Source organism: Ziziphus jujuba, chromosome 9 (genome assembly GCF_031755915.1).
Source record: "Ziziphus jujuba cultivar Dongzao chromosome 9, ASM3175591v1".
Lineage (NCBI taxonomy): Eukaryota > Viridiplantae > Streptophyta > Magnoliopsida > Rosales > Rhamnaceae > Ziziphus > Ziziphus jujuba.
Genome location: NC_083387.1, coordinates 5,040,350 through 5,054,760, shown reverse-complemented (window position 1 = coordinate 5,054,760; position 14,411 = coordinate 5,040,350). Strand labels below are relative to the sequence as shown.

The 14,411-nt window shown below is 36.6% G+C and overlaps 3 protein-coding genes across 5 annotated transcripts; 1 reads left to right on the top strand and 2 right to left on the bottom strand.

Annotated features, from left to right (window-relative positions):
• Positions 1–482: 482 nt before the first annotated feature.
• Positions 483–3,507, bottom strand: LOC107425756 (ABC transporter I family member 19). The gene is made up of 6 exons (XM_016035784.4): positions 3,022–3,507; positions 2,709–2,869; positions 2,283–2,334; positions 1,807–1,943; positions 1,335–1,421; positions 483–1,051 (listed from the first exon to the last, which is right to left on the bottom strand). The coding sequence occupies exons 1-6, from the start codon at positions 3,197–3,199 to the stop codon at positions 764–766; spliced, it is 903 nt and encodes a 300-aa protein (XP_015891270.3). The 5' UTR covers positions 3,200–3,507; the 3' UTR covers positions 483–763.
• Positions 3,508–4,099: 592 nt separating this feature from the next.
• On the top strand, positions 4,100–10,525 carry LOC107425777 (protein CHROMATIN REMODELING 8). 2 transcript variants are annotated; one of them, XM_048480814.2, is made up of 8 exons: positions 4,100–4,511; positions 4,731–4,849; positions 5,215–5,772; positions 5,888–6,293; positions 6,613–7,489; positions 7,852–8,461; positions 8,707–9,177; positions 9,547–10,525. In XM_048480814.2, the coding sequence occupies exons 2-8, from the start codon at positions 4,760–4,762 to the stop codon at positions 10,189–10,191; spliced, it is 3,657 nt and encodes a 1,218-aa protein (XP_048336771.2). In that variant the 5' UTR covers positions 4,100–4,511; positions 4,731–4,759; the 3' UTR covers positions 10,192–10,525. The 2 variants fall into 2 exon arrangements, with proteins under 2 accessions (XP_048336771.2, XP_048336773.2); XM_048480816.2 differs by having other exon boundaries at positions 4,683–4,849.
• A 1,056-nt stretch (positions 10,526–11,581) lies between these two features.
• LOC107425780 (uncharacterized protein At1g03900) lies at positions 11,582–14,194 on the bottom strand. Of its 2 annotated transcripts, none has more exons than XM_016035819.4 (3): positions 13,351–14,193; positions 12,924–13,199; positions 11,582–11,875 (listed from the first exon to the last, which is right to left on the bottom strand). In XM_016035819.4, exons 1-3 carry the CDS (start codon positions 13,837–13,839, stop codon positions 11,807–11,809), a joined length of 834 nt encoding a protein of 277 aa, XP_015891305.1. In that variant the 5' UTR covers positions 13,840–14,193; the 3' UTR covers positions 11,582–11,806. The 2 variants fall into 2 exon arrangements, with proteins under 2 accessions (XP_015891305.1, XP_015891306.1); XM_016035820.4 differs by lacking the exon at positions 11,582–11,875 and adding an exon at positions 12,233–12,661 and having other exon boundaries at positions 13,351–14,194.
• Positions 14,195–14,411: the final 217 nt, after the last annotated feature.

Sequence of the window (14,411 nt, the reverse complement as noted above, 5' to 3'; positions counted from 1 at the left end):
TGGTTATCATTCTGCAGAGAAATTATATTATTCCAGGAATGAAGTCAAAATCTAGGTAAACCATATCTGTCAAAGTCAAGATCTGAAGATGTTATAGGTTATAAGAAACTATGAAATTGAATCAATTGCATAAGAATTAAGTTTCTAATTCAGTTCGTATATGGCATATTAAAACCATTCAGAGAGTGAGTGAGTTATAATAACAAGATGGAATGAGCATCCATGCTGAGGGCAGTAAAACGATTGAAAACTAAAAAAATACATACCGACAAATAAATATCAAAGACCATGGGATGTGAAGATAAGCCTGACATTAAACTCACTAATAGATTTACAACTAGTACGCCTTCATTGTAACAAATCATACAATGACTAACTTGGCCATTCATATGTAGATGATCCTGTTACATGTATCACCAAAAGATGCAATTTATTTGTCACCACAATCAACCATAGGAAATCAGGAAAGAATCGCAGACTAGTTGTCAACAAACATGATTATTTCATTGATAACAGTGTAATTCAGTACAACATATTCGTTACATTTGGCATCTCTGTCGCCAAGAAACTCAAAAGCTGAAATTGGGGCTTCCTCATGGAGCCAGGACCTATGAGCCGATTTACTGCTACACACATAAATGAACATTACACCATTCTTGAATCAACTATAAATTATACAATAAATTATTCATCAGTAAAAAAGCTTTCTCACTTTCGTATTTGACTTCAATTTTGAGTTTTATCAAAAATAGCTTTGGAGAAACTATCGGTAGTACGCCATGTGTCTAGATGAGACAAAAGGAGAAGTACCAAAAGGAGATGTCTTTCGGATTTGAGAAGGAGGGTTGATGGGTTTCTTTTTTTCGTGCTTGATTTCAGAACGAAGCCAGGACTCAACAACAGACAGCAGATTGGCCGAGTTCTTTAACTCATTAACCTCTGATAACTTCTCCGCTCTCCTCAGATCACCATCTTGGATGTATGCCAGATGTGTTGCCCATGTTTCCAACCCATCAAAGATGTGGGTTGCATATACAATTGTTGCTCCTCTCTGTAATAAATATTGACACATTAATAACAACAGCAATGCAGAAACAATCAATTTAAATTCTGGGACCTACTTAAGCACTTCATATACTATCAGGGAAAGAAAAAAAAAGTAAGATTGTGGCACAACTCCACTATCATAATGGTTTTGTCCTGGATAGAAGCATCAGATAAAATGTCCAGATCCACTACCAGCATATGTAGTGTAACTATTTTTATAAGCTTTCCAGTCTCAGATCTTATGTTTGTGTTGCATGTGAATTTTACAAATAAAGCAAGGTCAGTACCTGATCACATTCTTCCTTGAAGAATTCAAGTAAGTCCATCCTAGCAACAACATCTAAGTCGACTGTTACCTCATCAAGCAAAAGAACCTGTGATGTTAATGAGATGGTTTCAGATTATAAAAAGTTGAAAATGCAACATTACCAAATAGTTTGCTTGGGTAGACCAACTGAAATTTTTATTTTTCCTTCAGACAAAAATTCCAAATATACTGACACAGCATTCTAAAGGAAAGTTTAGTTAGCATATAATGTTCAGAACTTTGGTCCAAGGTCTGATCTTTGAGATGAAACATAAAGAATTTTAAACACTTCCAGGACCCAAGACCGTTTCCTTGGTGATTTTAAAATCTCCCAATAAAACAAAAAGAGTAGGATTCCCATTGTGATCTTGTTGGATGTGCCTGAAGGTGAAAGTTAACAACCATCTCCAATTGTAATAACACAGTACCCCATGATCATGAAATCGCGATACCTTAAACGGGTGAAGAAGTCCCATGCAGATTTGGACTCGACGCCTCTGCCCATCTGATACTTTATGCATTCGCCACTGGAGGTCAATATCAAGTAACTCAATCAACTTATCTCTTCTAACAGGATCAGCCCCTTCCACTGCCAAAAGTTAAAATAAAATAGAATGAAATGATTGAGTTTCAGGAGGCTAGGTGATGGGGAAATGATATAATGAAGATTAATAAATTAAATAGTATCCAAATATTATAGAAAACTGCAAACCGAAGAAGGTAACTCTAGAGTGCAACCTGTACTTAACAATGTAAGCATGTAAACAATGACTTAAGAGTTAAATCCACATAAGACTGACTTAAGTTTCTCTTATATTGCTGTAAAAAGCTGCCCCGACTGATTTATCTCAATATCGTTAAAATATTATACTAAAATTGCGAAATCTATCAAAAGAATGAAACAACAGTATATGAGTTAATTACCCACCTCCAAATATCATATGCTCAGCAGAGAAATCCCCCTGGAGCGGAATCTCTCCCTGAATGTGTAGTAATATATATAAAAAATAAAAAATAAATTAAAAAAAAAAAACCAAAAAAAAACAAAAATTATATTCAGATTGCCCATGTGCCAAGAACATAAGAATAAATAATGTTGAAAGGTAAATAAATACCGGTAACCATAATGTGCTGCGTGTATATTATTAGTGTATATCAATCTATGTCCCAATGATATAAATATTTAGTATCCATGACCATGCCTTTTATAAAATATAAACTGTGTGTGATAAATAAAAATAGAGATAAAGGAAATCGCAAACAAAAAACGAATGGCCTTTTCGAATATATCACATCAAAACCTAATAAACTGCAAGAAAACAAATATAAGAAAGAGATGAATATTGAAACTCACAGCAGAACCAACAGTTTTACTCCAAGATCCTCCCAAATAGGCCAAATCACCGCTACAAACCAGATGGGTGTCATGAAAAGCCGAATAATTCAACACCCTCACAACATCTCTTTCGCCAACCATATGCTTTCCTGCTAGGATCTTCAACAGTGTGGTTTTCCCTGCATTAGATATCATTTCATTATTCAGTACAGAGTAAAAGAAACAGGGGAAAAAAAATAGCATTCCCAAATCCTAGATAATTGAATTCACAATAAAGAAAAAAAGGTTCAAATTGGTGGGAAAAAAAGAAGAAGAATTGCAATTTGGTTACCAGATCCGTTTGCGCCGACGAGAAGACATCGAGATCCAGGGGAGATATCGAGATTGAAGTCGGCAAATAGTGGGGTTTGTCCATCGTAAGAGAATTGCATGCCATACACTTTGATACTGCTCGAGCTCTCATACTTGGAGCCTTCTTCCTCAGGCTTCAAGCTTCCTCTATCCTCCATTTTTGCTCTGCAAATTCGACAATACGAAGCTCAACGTATTGTCTTCGTTCGTTTTATGTACTTACGGAGGAAATCGGATGCGCAGCCAAAGAGAAGTGGACACGTCTCGGGGTTTGGTAGTTGTGCTGCCGGGGCAGACAGTAAATTACACGTGGCTTAGATTGAGCAGGCCACGTTGTCATTTAGGGTAGACGGTTAAGATTTTGGTGTTTAAGCGGCCACGACTCAGTTTTTTTTTTTTTTTTCCCGAAGAAAGCCAGGACTCAGATGTTGGTCGCATTTATTTGTTTATGGCCTAAAAGCAGTGACATGGCTCTCGACGTCGAACCCATCTCATACACAAATCGTTCACGAGTGACAGAAACAAATATATATATATATATATATATTATTTATCAAAAAAAAATATATATATATATATATATTTTTTTTTTCTATGTAAATTACTGACAAAATTACAAATGCTCTAATTTAATAGATAAGGCAATAAAAGGTAAAGTAAACGGAAAATAATTTTCAGTTGGACTTGGAGTTCAATTTTTAAGAAAACATAATTACCAAAAACAAAAAAGGAAAAAGAAAAAAGAACAAAATTCAGATATATTATAAAAGGAACAAAATTAGAATAAAATGATAATGGATTATAAAAAAAATTTAAAATTGTAATAAACAAGTAGTTATATAATCACTAAAACAATATATCTACAACTCAAGCTTGGTTTGTGATTTTAAAACATTTTTCATCTAATTTCTTTTATCAATTTAATTGAAATTGATAATTGATAATTGAGATTTTTTTTTTTTAACACCGAAATAGTTATCTCATATATTACATTAACGTAATAATTGCATATGTAAAATACAAATCAATTTAGTTAATATTTTTACAAATGATAATTATAGTTTTCCCTTTTATGTGTTCTTGAGGTTATTGAAAATTCCAAGCGCCCAAAGTCACAGACTGCCAAACTTGCGCAACACGCGAATTGCTAGAGGAGGTGGGCAGGTTAGTAATCCTCAACCACTTGCTCACCACATAAAAGCCACAACCCTTCCCGGTAATTTCAGTCTCTCTACGACGGTTGGCACAAGGAAAAAAAATGGAGACGTAGTATAGAAAAAGCAAAACGCAGCCCGCGAAAAGAAAGTGCGAAAATTGTCGAATACGCGAATAAGGAGCTGTGTGCAGTACTGATTCAGCTCTGTTTCTATTTGATTTCCGAGGTTATAAATGTTTCTATAGACCCCGAAGCAAAACTAGACGGGAAATTAATTTCGAAACAGGGTGTTTCCGAATCTCCAAAATTGATCGGTACGCCATCGATTAATATAGAAAATTTCTAAATGCGCAAGGATAATGTGAATAATTTCATAGCTTTGAGTCTAAATTTTGCACGGATTATCTAGGGATTTGAAGAATGTTATGTTTTAGCCAGCGAGAATCTGAATGTTCATTGTTTTTAATTTTTATTTATTTTTAAAGTTCAAGATTGGTGGCGGCTAATCGTCGTTATTGTGGAGAAAATTGCAGAGTTCGAGTGGTGCGGTTGGCAGAATTCCATGGAGGAAGACGAGGATAGGGTTTTGCTTAGTAGTTTGGGGATCACGTCTGCGAATCCTGAAGAAATTGAACGTAACATATTATCCGAGGTATTGGCTTCGTATTGATTTTTATTTTTATTTTTTTACATATATTTTTCATATATTAATTACTAAATAGAAAATAAGAAATTAGCTTCCCTCTCAGTGCTAATGTCAATATAATGGGTTTTAGCTCATGGGTTGGATTTTGGGATGTGCATTTTAATTACCGTGTTCCAGTTTTTGCAAGTGCTGACGTTAAATGATGAGTGAGTTAAGAACCACTGCCTCAGGTTATGGTTAATCGCATGTAAAGCGGGCATTTTTTGTAATTGTTAAAGTTGTAGTTTGTTACGAGCTGTATTGTATTCCTGCTATAAATTTTTTGATGCAAAACGTTCAATGTGATAATGGCCAATGTTATTTAATGGCAGGCAAGAAATAATGCGGGGAATAGTAGTGAAGGTGGAGCAGACACTGAGGAGGAATCTCTTGATAGGTCAGAAAGCACAGATCCATCGTCTGCTAGTCATGCAAAACTCTATAATAAGTTGAGGGCTGTGGAATTTGAAATAGATGCTGTTGCATCTTCTGTCGAACAAGCAAGAAATATTACAAGCAATGAAGACCACACTTGTGATGGTAATGAAAATGGGGAGCAAGCGGATAGAGAGGATGGCTATCAGGGTTCCCCTAATAGTTTAAACCTTCAGCATGCCCTGGCTGCTGATCGGCTTAGAAGTCTGAAGAAAACAAGGGCTCAAATTGAGAAGGACCTTTCAGACTTGTGCAAGAACAAACCTACAAAAGATATTGAGAATGATAAGTTGATATTAGATATCGTCAAGGAGGAGTCAAGACCAAAGAGGAAGTCGAAAGAAGTTCAGAAATCTAGCAAGAAGTTAAAGAAGCGATTCAAAGCAGTCTCGTTTGATGAGGATGGTGATTTCGATGCAGTGTTGGATGCTGCTTCTACTGGCTTTGTTGAAACAGTGAGTTTAAAATACTTAACCCAATCAGACCAATTTTCATGTTTATAAAGATGTTAACTTTGTCTATTTGAAAAATGGAACAGGGAGGAACTAACTTTACATTTCTGGTTGATAGGAAAGGGATGAATTGGTTCGGAAAGGAATTTTAACTCCTTTTCATAAGCTGAAGGGCTTTGAGCGTCGTCTTCAGGAATCAAGTTCATCTCAGAGTTCCAATTTACATGGAGAGGAAGACAGAAATTATGATTTTGCTTCAGCCAGTGTTGATAGGACAGCCCAGTTAATAGAAGAGGCTGCAAAAGCTCGCCGAACAATAAAGCTGCTGGATTCAGACGCTGTGCCTGAACTTGATGCACCCACTCGCCCTTTTCACAGGCTAAAAAAGCCTCTTAAGATTCCTAGATCCCTAGAGGATGAGGCAGAGAGGAAAAAGAGTTCAAAAAGAAAAACCAAACGGCCATTGCCTGACAAGAAGTGGAGAAAGCACATTTCTACTGAGGAGAATGATTTGGAAGGAAATAGTATGTGCATTTTTCTCTGTTTATTGTATTAAGTAGTTGTATGGTTCCTCTACAAGAGCTAATGCGTAGATATCTTCATAGCATGTTTGTTAAGTTCTTGTCATTTTAATCTCAGTAATAATTTGCTTTTTCCTTTTTGCAAATATTTGCCAGAGAGCTATTTTTGGAAGTACCTTTTTATCATTTATATTTGATATTCTTTTTTTAACTCAAGACTGTTGACACAAACCAATTTTTAGAATGTTGTTTTAGATGTTCCTATCTTTCTTCATTATAGAACTTCCTATCTCTCTGTGAGACATGTGTCTTTGTCTTGCAGAAGATATAAGAGAAAATTTTGAGCATTCAGATGGTGAAGAAGAAAGAAGGCAAGGGACTGTTGAGGATGAAGATGATGATGAACTTCCTCATGTAATCCTCGAAGGTGGACTGAAAATTCCAAGTTACATATTTGACCAGCTTTTTGACTACCAGAAAGTAGGGGTACAGTGGCTATGGGAATTGCATTGCCAAAAAGCAGGTGGAATTATTGGAGACGAGATGGGTCTTGGCAAGACCATCCAGGTCTTATCTTTTCTCGGTGCATTGCATTTCAGTGGTTTGTATAAACCAAGCATTATTGTCTGCCCAGTTACACTTTTGAGGCAGTGGAAAAGGGAGGTTCGGAAATGGTATCCAAGCTTTCATGTTGAGTTACTTCATGATTCTGCACAGGATCCTGACAATAGGAAGAAGCGATCCAAATCTCATGAAAGTGATTATGACAGTGAAAGTTCACTGGACAGTGATTACGAGGAAGAATTACCATCTAAAAGCACCGACAAATGGGCTTCTTTGATAATCCGTGTTTTGAGGTCAGAATCTGGATTGCTTATAACCACATATGAGCAACTCCGTATATTAGGGGAAAAATTACTTGACATCGAATGGGGTTATGCAGTTTTGGATGAAGGTCACCGTATACGAAATCCAAATGCTGAAATTACTCTAGTATGTAAGCAGCTGCAGACAGTTCATCGCATAATAATGACAGGTGCACCAATTCAGAATAAGCTGACTGAACTGTGGTCTTTGTTCGATTTCGTTTTCCCTGGAAAGTTGGGGGTTTTGCCTGTCTTTGAGGCTGAGTTTGCAGTTCCCATATCTGTAGGTGGTTATGCAAATGCTTCACCTTTGCAAGTATCCACAGCATACAGGTAAAGCACTATGATCTCTCCAAATTAAAAAGATCCATTTCATATGCGAACTTACAGTGTTGATAGCGCCATATGCATCTGGGGTTATAATTACTAATAAATTTTTTATGTGCATGAAAAATATTGTGAATAACATCGCTTATTGTGAGTGAACAATTTTTTTATGATATTCCCTCCCAAGATTTGTGGGTGTGAGAGAATGAGAAGAAATTAATAAAAGACTTTGAATTCAACGAACTCTGCCCTTTGGTTTAGTCCATAATGTATCACACATTCATGAGTTAGAAATTCCAGATAACTCTATTTTTCCAAATTGTTCCCAATACTGTACAGTTTTGAGTCTTACATTTGCAGTTGTGCAGGTGTGCAGTGGTTCTGCATGATTTGATCATGCCATATCTTCTTAGGCGTATGAAGGCTGATGTGAATGCCCATCTTCCTAAGAAGACTGAACATGTCCTTTTTTGCAGCCTCACTGCTGAGCAACGATCTGTATATAGAGCATTTCTTGCTAGTTCTGAGGTGGAACAGATTTTTGATGGCAATAAGAATTCTCTTTATGGAATTGATGTGATGCGCAAGATCTGCAACCATCCAGATCTCCTTGAAAGGGAACACTCCTGTCAGAATCCAGACTATGGGAATACCGAACGCAGTGGAAAAATGAAAGTTGTTGCCCAAGTGCTCAAAGTATGGAAGGAGCAAGGTCATCGTGTTCTTCTTTTTACACAAACTCAACAAATGCTTGACATCTTAGAAATTTTTTTGATTTCTGGAGGTTATAACTACCGGAGAATGGATGGCCTTACTCCCATAAAGCAGAGAATGGCCTTAATAGACGAGTTTAACAACACAAATGATGTGTTTGTCTTCATCCTAACAACAAAGGTTGGTGGTTTAGGGACCAATCTGACGGGTGCAAACAGGGTGATCATTTTTGATCCTGATTGGAATCCTTCAACTGACATGCAGGTATTTTGTGCTTGCTACTTTTTTAATGGATTTCTTAGATGTGTTTGTTTGGATTCCTGAACTGGCAACTTGCACTATTCTAGGTTTTAATGTACTTGATGTTTTGTTTAGAACCCAAGGAGTATGCTATCTTTAATACAAGATTTTCTAAACTTCATGTTTGGTTATCTTGAAACCTTGCAATATTGCATGCTATATTGCAAAAACATGCTCATGGAAACTTTGAAGATCATTGCTTGTAACAGGCAAGAGAACGTGCTTGGCGTATTGGTCAGAAGCGGGATGTAACAGTTTACAGATTGATTACCCGGGGAACAATAGAGGAGAAAGTGTATCATCGGCAGATTTACAAACATTTTCTCACCAATAAGATATTAAAGAACCCACAACAGAGAAGGTTCTTTAAAGCTCGAGACATGAAGGATCTTTTTACTCTAAATGATGATGGGGAGTCTCGGACTACTGAAACATCTAATATATTCGGCCATTTATCTGAAGATGCCAATGTTGTTGGGGTTCAGAAGGATGAGCAGGCTAATCAAGGGCATCTCAGAGTGGCCATGCCATCTGCTGATGGAGCTATGACTGACAAAAGAAACAATTTAGACACCGGATCTTTCAGAAGAAAAGGAAAAGAAAAAACCGATGATAGTAATGGTGAGGTAGATGAGGAAACAAATATCTTGAGAAGTCTTTTTGATGCTCATGGGATACATGTAAGTTTCCTCATCTTGTTTGTCCTTAATTGTGTTTCATCACTTGTAGTATAGCAATAAAAATTAGTAATTAATTTAAGTGAAACTTCTTTTTTCTTACTTCAGTAAGTTGTTTGATTGCATTTGCAAGAGCTGATTGAAAACATATTTCAGAGTTTTGTGGAAAGGAACTATCTTGGCCACTCTCCGGAATTTAATTTTATTCACTGGGGAAAACCATTTAGTGTTTTTGTGTGTTTTCAGACCATTTAATTGAATTGATGCTTTTAGCATATTTTCAGACAATTTATGCCCCATTGACAATGCACCACCCTTGTGCAGTCTCTTTTCGTTTCATTGGTTAATCTAGATTCAAATATTTCTTTCCAGAGTGCAATGAACCACGATGTAATCATGAATGCCCATGATGAAGAAAAGATCAGGCTCGAGGAGCAGGCTTCTCGAGTTGCTCAAAGAGCAGCAGAAGCGTTGCGCCAATCACGAATGCTACGGAGGCGTGAAAGTATATCTACACCAACATGGACTGGGAAATCAGGAGCTGCTGGTGCACCATCGGCAGTTCGCCGGAAATTCGGATCAACTGTCAATACCCAGTTGGTGAATGGTTCCAATAATGGAACAATTGCAGCTGGTGCGTTAGCTGGGAAGACATTATCTTCAGCTGAATTACTGGCAAGAATCCGAGGAAACCAAGAAAAAGCCGCAGATGCTGGAATGGAGCATCAGTTATTGACGACTCCAAGTGCTAACAGAGGAAAATCTGTCGAAGCTGGTCCCTCTAGATCATCTCACAAGTTAGGTGGAGTGCAGCCTGAAGTATTGATTCGTCAAATATGTACATTTATACAGCAAAGAGGTGGAAGCACCAATTCTGCCAGCATAGTGCAACATTTTAAAGACAGAATACCTACAGAGGATCTAGCCTTGTTTAAGAATCTTTTGAAGGAAATAGCAGTATTGGAGAAAAGCCCAAATGGATCGGTTTGGGTTCTAAAGCCAGAGTATCAAAATTAACCCACAAATCTCTGATTTTGTCCATTGACGGTTCTGATTGCTTGGAATGTGCTTTCCTTTTCAGGTTGTCATATAACTGTCACGTTTTTTTGAATTAATGCTTTTCCCATGTCGAAGGTGACGGGATGGAAAAGTACTTAAATCACATGGTTCTTCTGCCACCGTTTTGATTTAAACCACAGGATCTGTACAGCGTAAAATTTGTATTTTTTTTTTTTTTTTGGAAAAAAAAAAAAAGATTGTGTAAGAAACAAATTTCCTATTCTTTTTGACAGTAAATCAGTGGGCCTGAAAAGAAAATCCAAAATTTAAATTCTCAATCAGTTTCATGTAATTAGTTTTTTCTTCTTCCCTTTTCTTTTTTTTTTTTTTTTTTTTTTTTTTTTGGTGGGGGGTTGTGGGGGCGGGTTGGTTTTCTAGGATTAGAAAATGCCAATTACCATTTAATTTATTTTATTTTATATAAAATTTTATTTACGATAAAAATGAGCCATTGGTAACGTATTTCTCCTGAAACACGAGCATCAACGGTAACTACAGAAGGTAGGTACACAAGTGTTGTAGACCCAGTCGACTGTTCAATGAGTTATTACACTGTCATCAATTAGAATAAATATTTTGTTCTCACAAAATGAAATGCTATGGACCATTTGAATTTTTTTTTTTTTTTTTTTTTTGGGGGGGGGGGGGGGGGCGCTCCCGTCGAAAACGAAATGCTATGGACTTGAATTGATTTTAATATATAAGATTAATAGTTCCATTTTTTATATCCTTTCTTCAATGGTATTGAAACCTGGTATGAATATTGTAAACAGATATAAAAAGAATTATTCAAAGTGACGAAGGAACTAAGGGGCTACAACTACAAATAAAAATATTTTATTTACGGATTTCTTTCAATTATTTGTTTTCTTTTTTGAAAAAAAAAAAAATCTTTTACTTATTAAAGTTTCACAAATTTTGAACTTCGGACTTTTATTTCCCTCTCGTGTTTTGCCATTATTATCTCTAGTATCTAAAATTTTAATATTATTTGATAATATTAATGAGAGAGCTACTGGATTGAGAGACTACTCTCAACTTAAATATTCTTAGTCAGAGTAGAGGATGAATTATTTATTTACCGTTTAGTTTTAATTTGGCATATTTTTATTTTAATTCGCTTATGAACATGTTTGGATAAGTAAAACTGAAATATAGACTATTCAATAGCATAAGTCCTTCATTAGTGCAACTTAAAAGAATACACCACAATCCTTTGTCCCCAATGATACAATCCTATTTCTCCTCTGTTATAAGTAACGCATGCCGTTTAAGGACAAATGATTTGTTGCCAACCAAGAACAAAGAGGGTAACATAAAAGATAAAGAAGAAGACAAGTTTCTCCAATGTGGATAAAAGAGGCATATCAAATTTATAAATATATTGCAGGAAACATTATTTTCGGATATGACAGTATTTTGATACTTGTGCTTTCTCACTTTTTCTCATGTTTTCTTTCATTTTCTTTTCCCTTTCACCCAAAAAAAAAAAAAAAAAAAAAAAAAAAAGGAGAGAGAAAACAAAACAAAACAAAGAAGAGATCTCAATCATAATGAACAAATGCTCACACAATCAAAACGCTGCCCATCCTGATGCAGTTGTCTTTGCTGTCCCTGATCCAGCTGCTGAAGGAAGATTCCTCTGCAAAATTAGCAAGAGTATGACATTTAAATCCCATCAAAAGGAAAAATGACAAACAGGGATTTTCAGTGTCTTGGCAGAATAATCCCTGCTTTAAGGAAGAATTGGGACCGCAAGCATTCAAACATATAACTTCACCAAGTAGAAAACAAAATGCCTCATAATAAATATAAGTAAACTTAATAAAAAGCTTTCAAATTGAGATCAGACAGTAGAAACTCCCTAATCACTTTCTAACAACAATATTTCACATTTTCAAACATCATGTTAGGGATAGTATCCCATATTTAGGCAACAAAGTAAGCATATTCTTCCTATGACCAGCAATGATAGTATTTACAACATTGAAAACAAAGGTTCCTCAGTGATCAGTAGAATTATAATAAAGCAGTCGGGCAACACATGTAACTGTTCCACCTAAACACATTAAAAACCATGCTGTTTAAAAATACTCGGCTTGCCTTTTCTCCAAATGGGATCTAAGAATAAACTAACATCTAGCAAGACAACGTCAATGTCAACCTTAGGGACTAGGCCCCAATAATACAGATAAGGATATCAAAGTAGAAATTTATATAATCATCAATTAAATACAAAGAAAAATTATTCCAAATATACTATTCATCTGGTAGTAAAGATCTAAATGCAGTAACATCATAGACAGACGACCAAGTTTTGCCCCAGTCCAAATCTTCAACAAACCAATCAGTAATTCCCAACTCCGTTCTAACAACAATGCTTTTATATTCTTGGCAATTGGCATCTAATGCTGCTAGTAACGAAAACCTGTAACACAAAGACAATGGTCATCTAAATTCCAAACCAACCCTTCCTCAGTAGCACTAACAGCAAAAATGCAGAAGTAATCGATCTATGTAACATAAATTTTGGTAAAGCAAAACAAAAGCAAGAGAACCAAACAGCAGGCCAAACCGAAATAAAGCAACAAATTTAGAATATTACAGTCCAATCCCAATAAAGTTAATATCTTTTCACGCCATTTTCTTATGGTAAAACAAGTTTTGTAGCAGGGCAATAAGAAACATACCTCAAGAGGAGAAAGATCTGATAAAGAATCACTGGATTTTTCCTTAGGAACTCTAAGGCCAGCGCTAACACTGTGATCAGAAGAAGATGTCATCCGAGCAGCAATAGGATCATTAGGAGGGGGTGGCAATGGAGACCTTATTTTCCCAGACCCAGGTGGTGGAGCAAGTGCCACTGCTTTGGGCTTTCCCGTCCCAGAAAGCCCAGCCGCTGAAAGCATCCCAGTCCCACTCGAACTCGGCTTCGGCTTCACATTTATCCGTATAGTTTCACCTTCCTACGATTCCAAATCAAAAACCCAAATAAATTAAAAAAAAAAAAATATATATATATATATATATATACATATATATAGATACATAAAAAGAAAGTTATCTTTTTTACGCTGATAAGGAAAAAAAAAAAATTGTAAAAATTGTATCTTTTACCTTCAATCTATGATTGACGGCCGGGTGGATATCGATGTGCGTGTCGTCGCTGGCTTCGCCGCCGGTGGTTTCCTTCTCGTGCTCTCTCCGCACGTACTTCTCGTGGTCCGACAGAGCCACATTGAAATCGAACGCTTCGTTCCGCTCCGAGAACCCTAAACCGATGAACGCATGTTTTCCCGTACCGTCCTCGATCTTCAACACGAAGTAACGCGACGAGTCGAGGACGGTCTCAACGGCGTTCTCACGCTGACCAGGGTGAACGAAGCAGGCAGCGAATAGATCGCCGGAGTTCGGATCCTCGAGGCGGATCTCACACCGGTCCTTGCACGACACGACCCGGAGCCGACCCGACCAGATCTTATCGGATTGGAGCCATTCGCCACACTTGTACCCGCCTGAGGTGGTTCGGGGAGGGATTTTGTAAACCGAGACCTCTCGGACTACCAGGAGTGTGTGCTCGAACGCCTCCTCCTCCTCAAACGACATCGTTTCTCAAGGATCGATTGGTGGGCAAAGTTTCAGAATTCGCTTTTATATAAAAATACAAACTTTATCTGAAAGAAATGAAAATGCAGATGAAACGCGAGAAAGATGAATTTTTTTTTTTGGGGCTACGTTTTTGTTGTGTGGTTTATAGATAGGAAAAAATGGGTAATTGAATTTGATGTGAATCAGAGAGGAATTTTTTAGCGTGAAGAGGAAGAGAGAGAGGTGGGAATGAAAGAAAGAAGATGAAGTGAAAGCATCAATGAAAGAGAGAGAGAGAGCGAGAGAGAGAGAGAGAGAGTTGCAGAGACGTGGGTTCGAAGACTGCTCTTCAATGGTCAAACTGGGACATTGTGAAAAATAAAAAATAAAAAATATAAATATAAATAAAATAAAATAAAAAAACCAGCGGTCTAATTCACTATTTCCCCAATTTGCCCTTGCTCTATCTTTCTTCCTTATTCTTTTAATTGGGCCTACGACATTGAATTATATATAGCCCGAACAACACAATTGCCATTCGACCAGAAAATTAAATTCCTCGGAATCGGATATTTTGTTTTTAAGATAAG

Coding starts and splice junctions, on each gene's coding strand:
- LOC107425756 (XM_016035784.4), bottom strand. CDS start 3,199: ATGGAGGATAGAGGAAGCTTGAAGCCTGAGGAAGAAGGCTCCAAGTAT. Junction 1,422..1,806: donor GACTTCTTCACCCGTTTAAG/GTATCGCGATTT, acceptor TTAACATCACAG/GTTCTTTTGCTTGATGAGGT. Junction 1,052..1,334: donor TCAAGGAAGAATGTGATCAG/GTACTGACCTTG, acceptor TATTTATTACAG/AGAGGAGCAACAATTGTATA.
- LOC107425777 (XM_048480814.2), top strand. CDS start 4,760: ATGGAGGAAGACGAGGATAGGGTTTTGCTTAGTAGTTTGGGGATCACG. Junction 4,850..5,214: donor AACGTAACATATTATCCGAG/GTATTGGCTTCG, acceptor ATTTAATGGCAG/GCAAGAAATAATGCGGGGAA. Junction 5,773..5,887: donor CTACTGGCTTTGTTGAAACA/GTGAGTTTAAAA, acceptor TCTGGTTGATAG/GAAAGGGATGAATTGGTTCG.
- LOC107425780 (XM_016035819.4), bottom strand. CDS start 13,839: ATGTCGTTTGAGGAGGAGGAGGCGTTCGAGCACACACTCCTGGTAGTC. Junction 13,200..13,350: donor CCGTCAATCATAGATTGAAG/GTAAAAGATACA, acceptor TTGGAATCGTAG/GAAGGTGAAACTATACGGAT. Junction 11,876..12,923: donor CAGATCTTTCTCCTCTTGAG/GTATGTTTCTTA, acceptor CTAATTTTGCAG/AGGAATCTTCCTTCAGCAGC.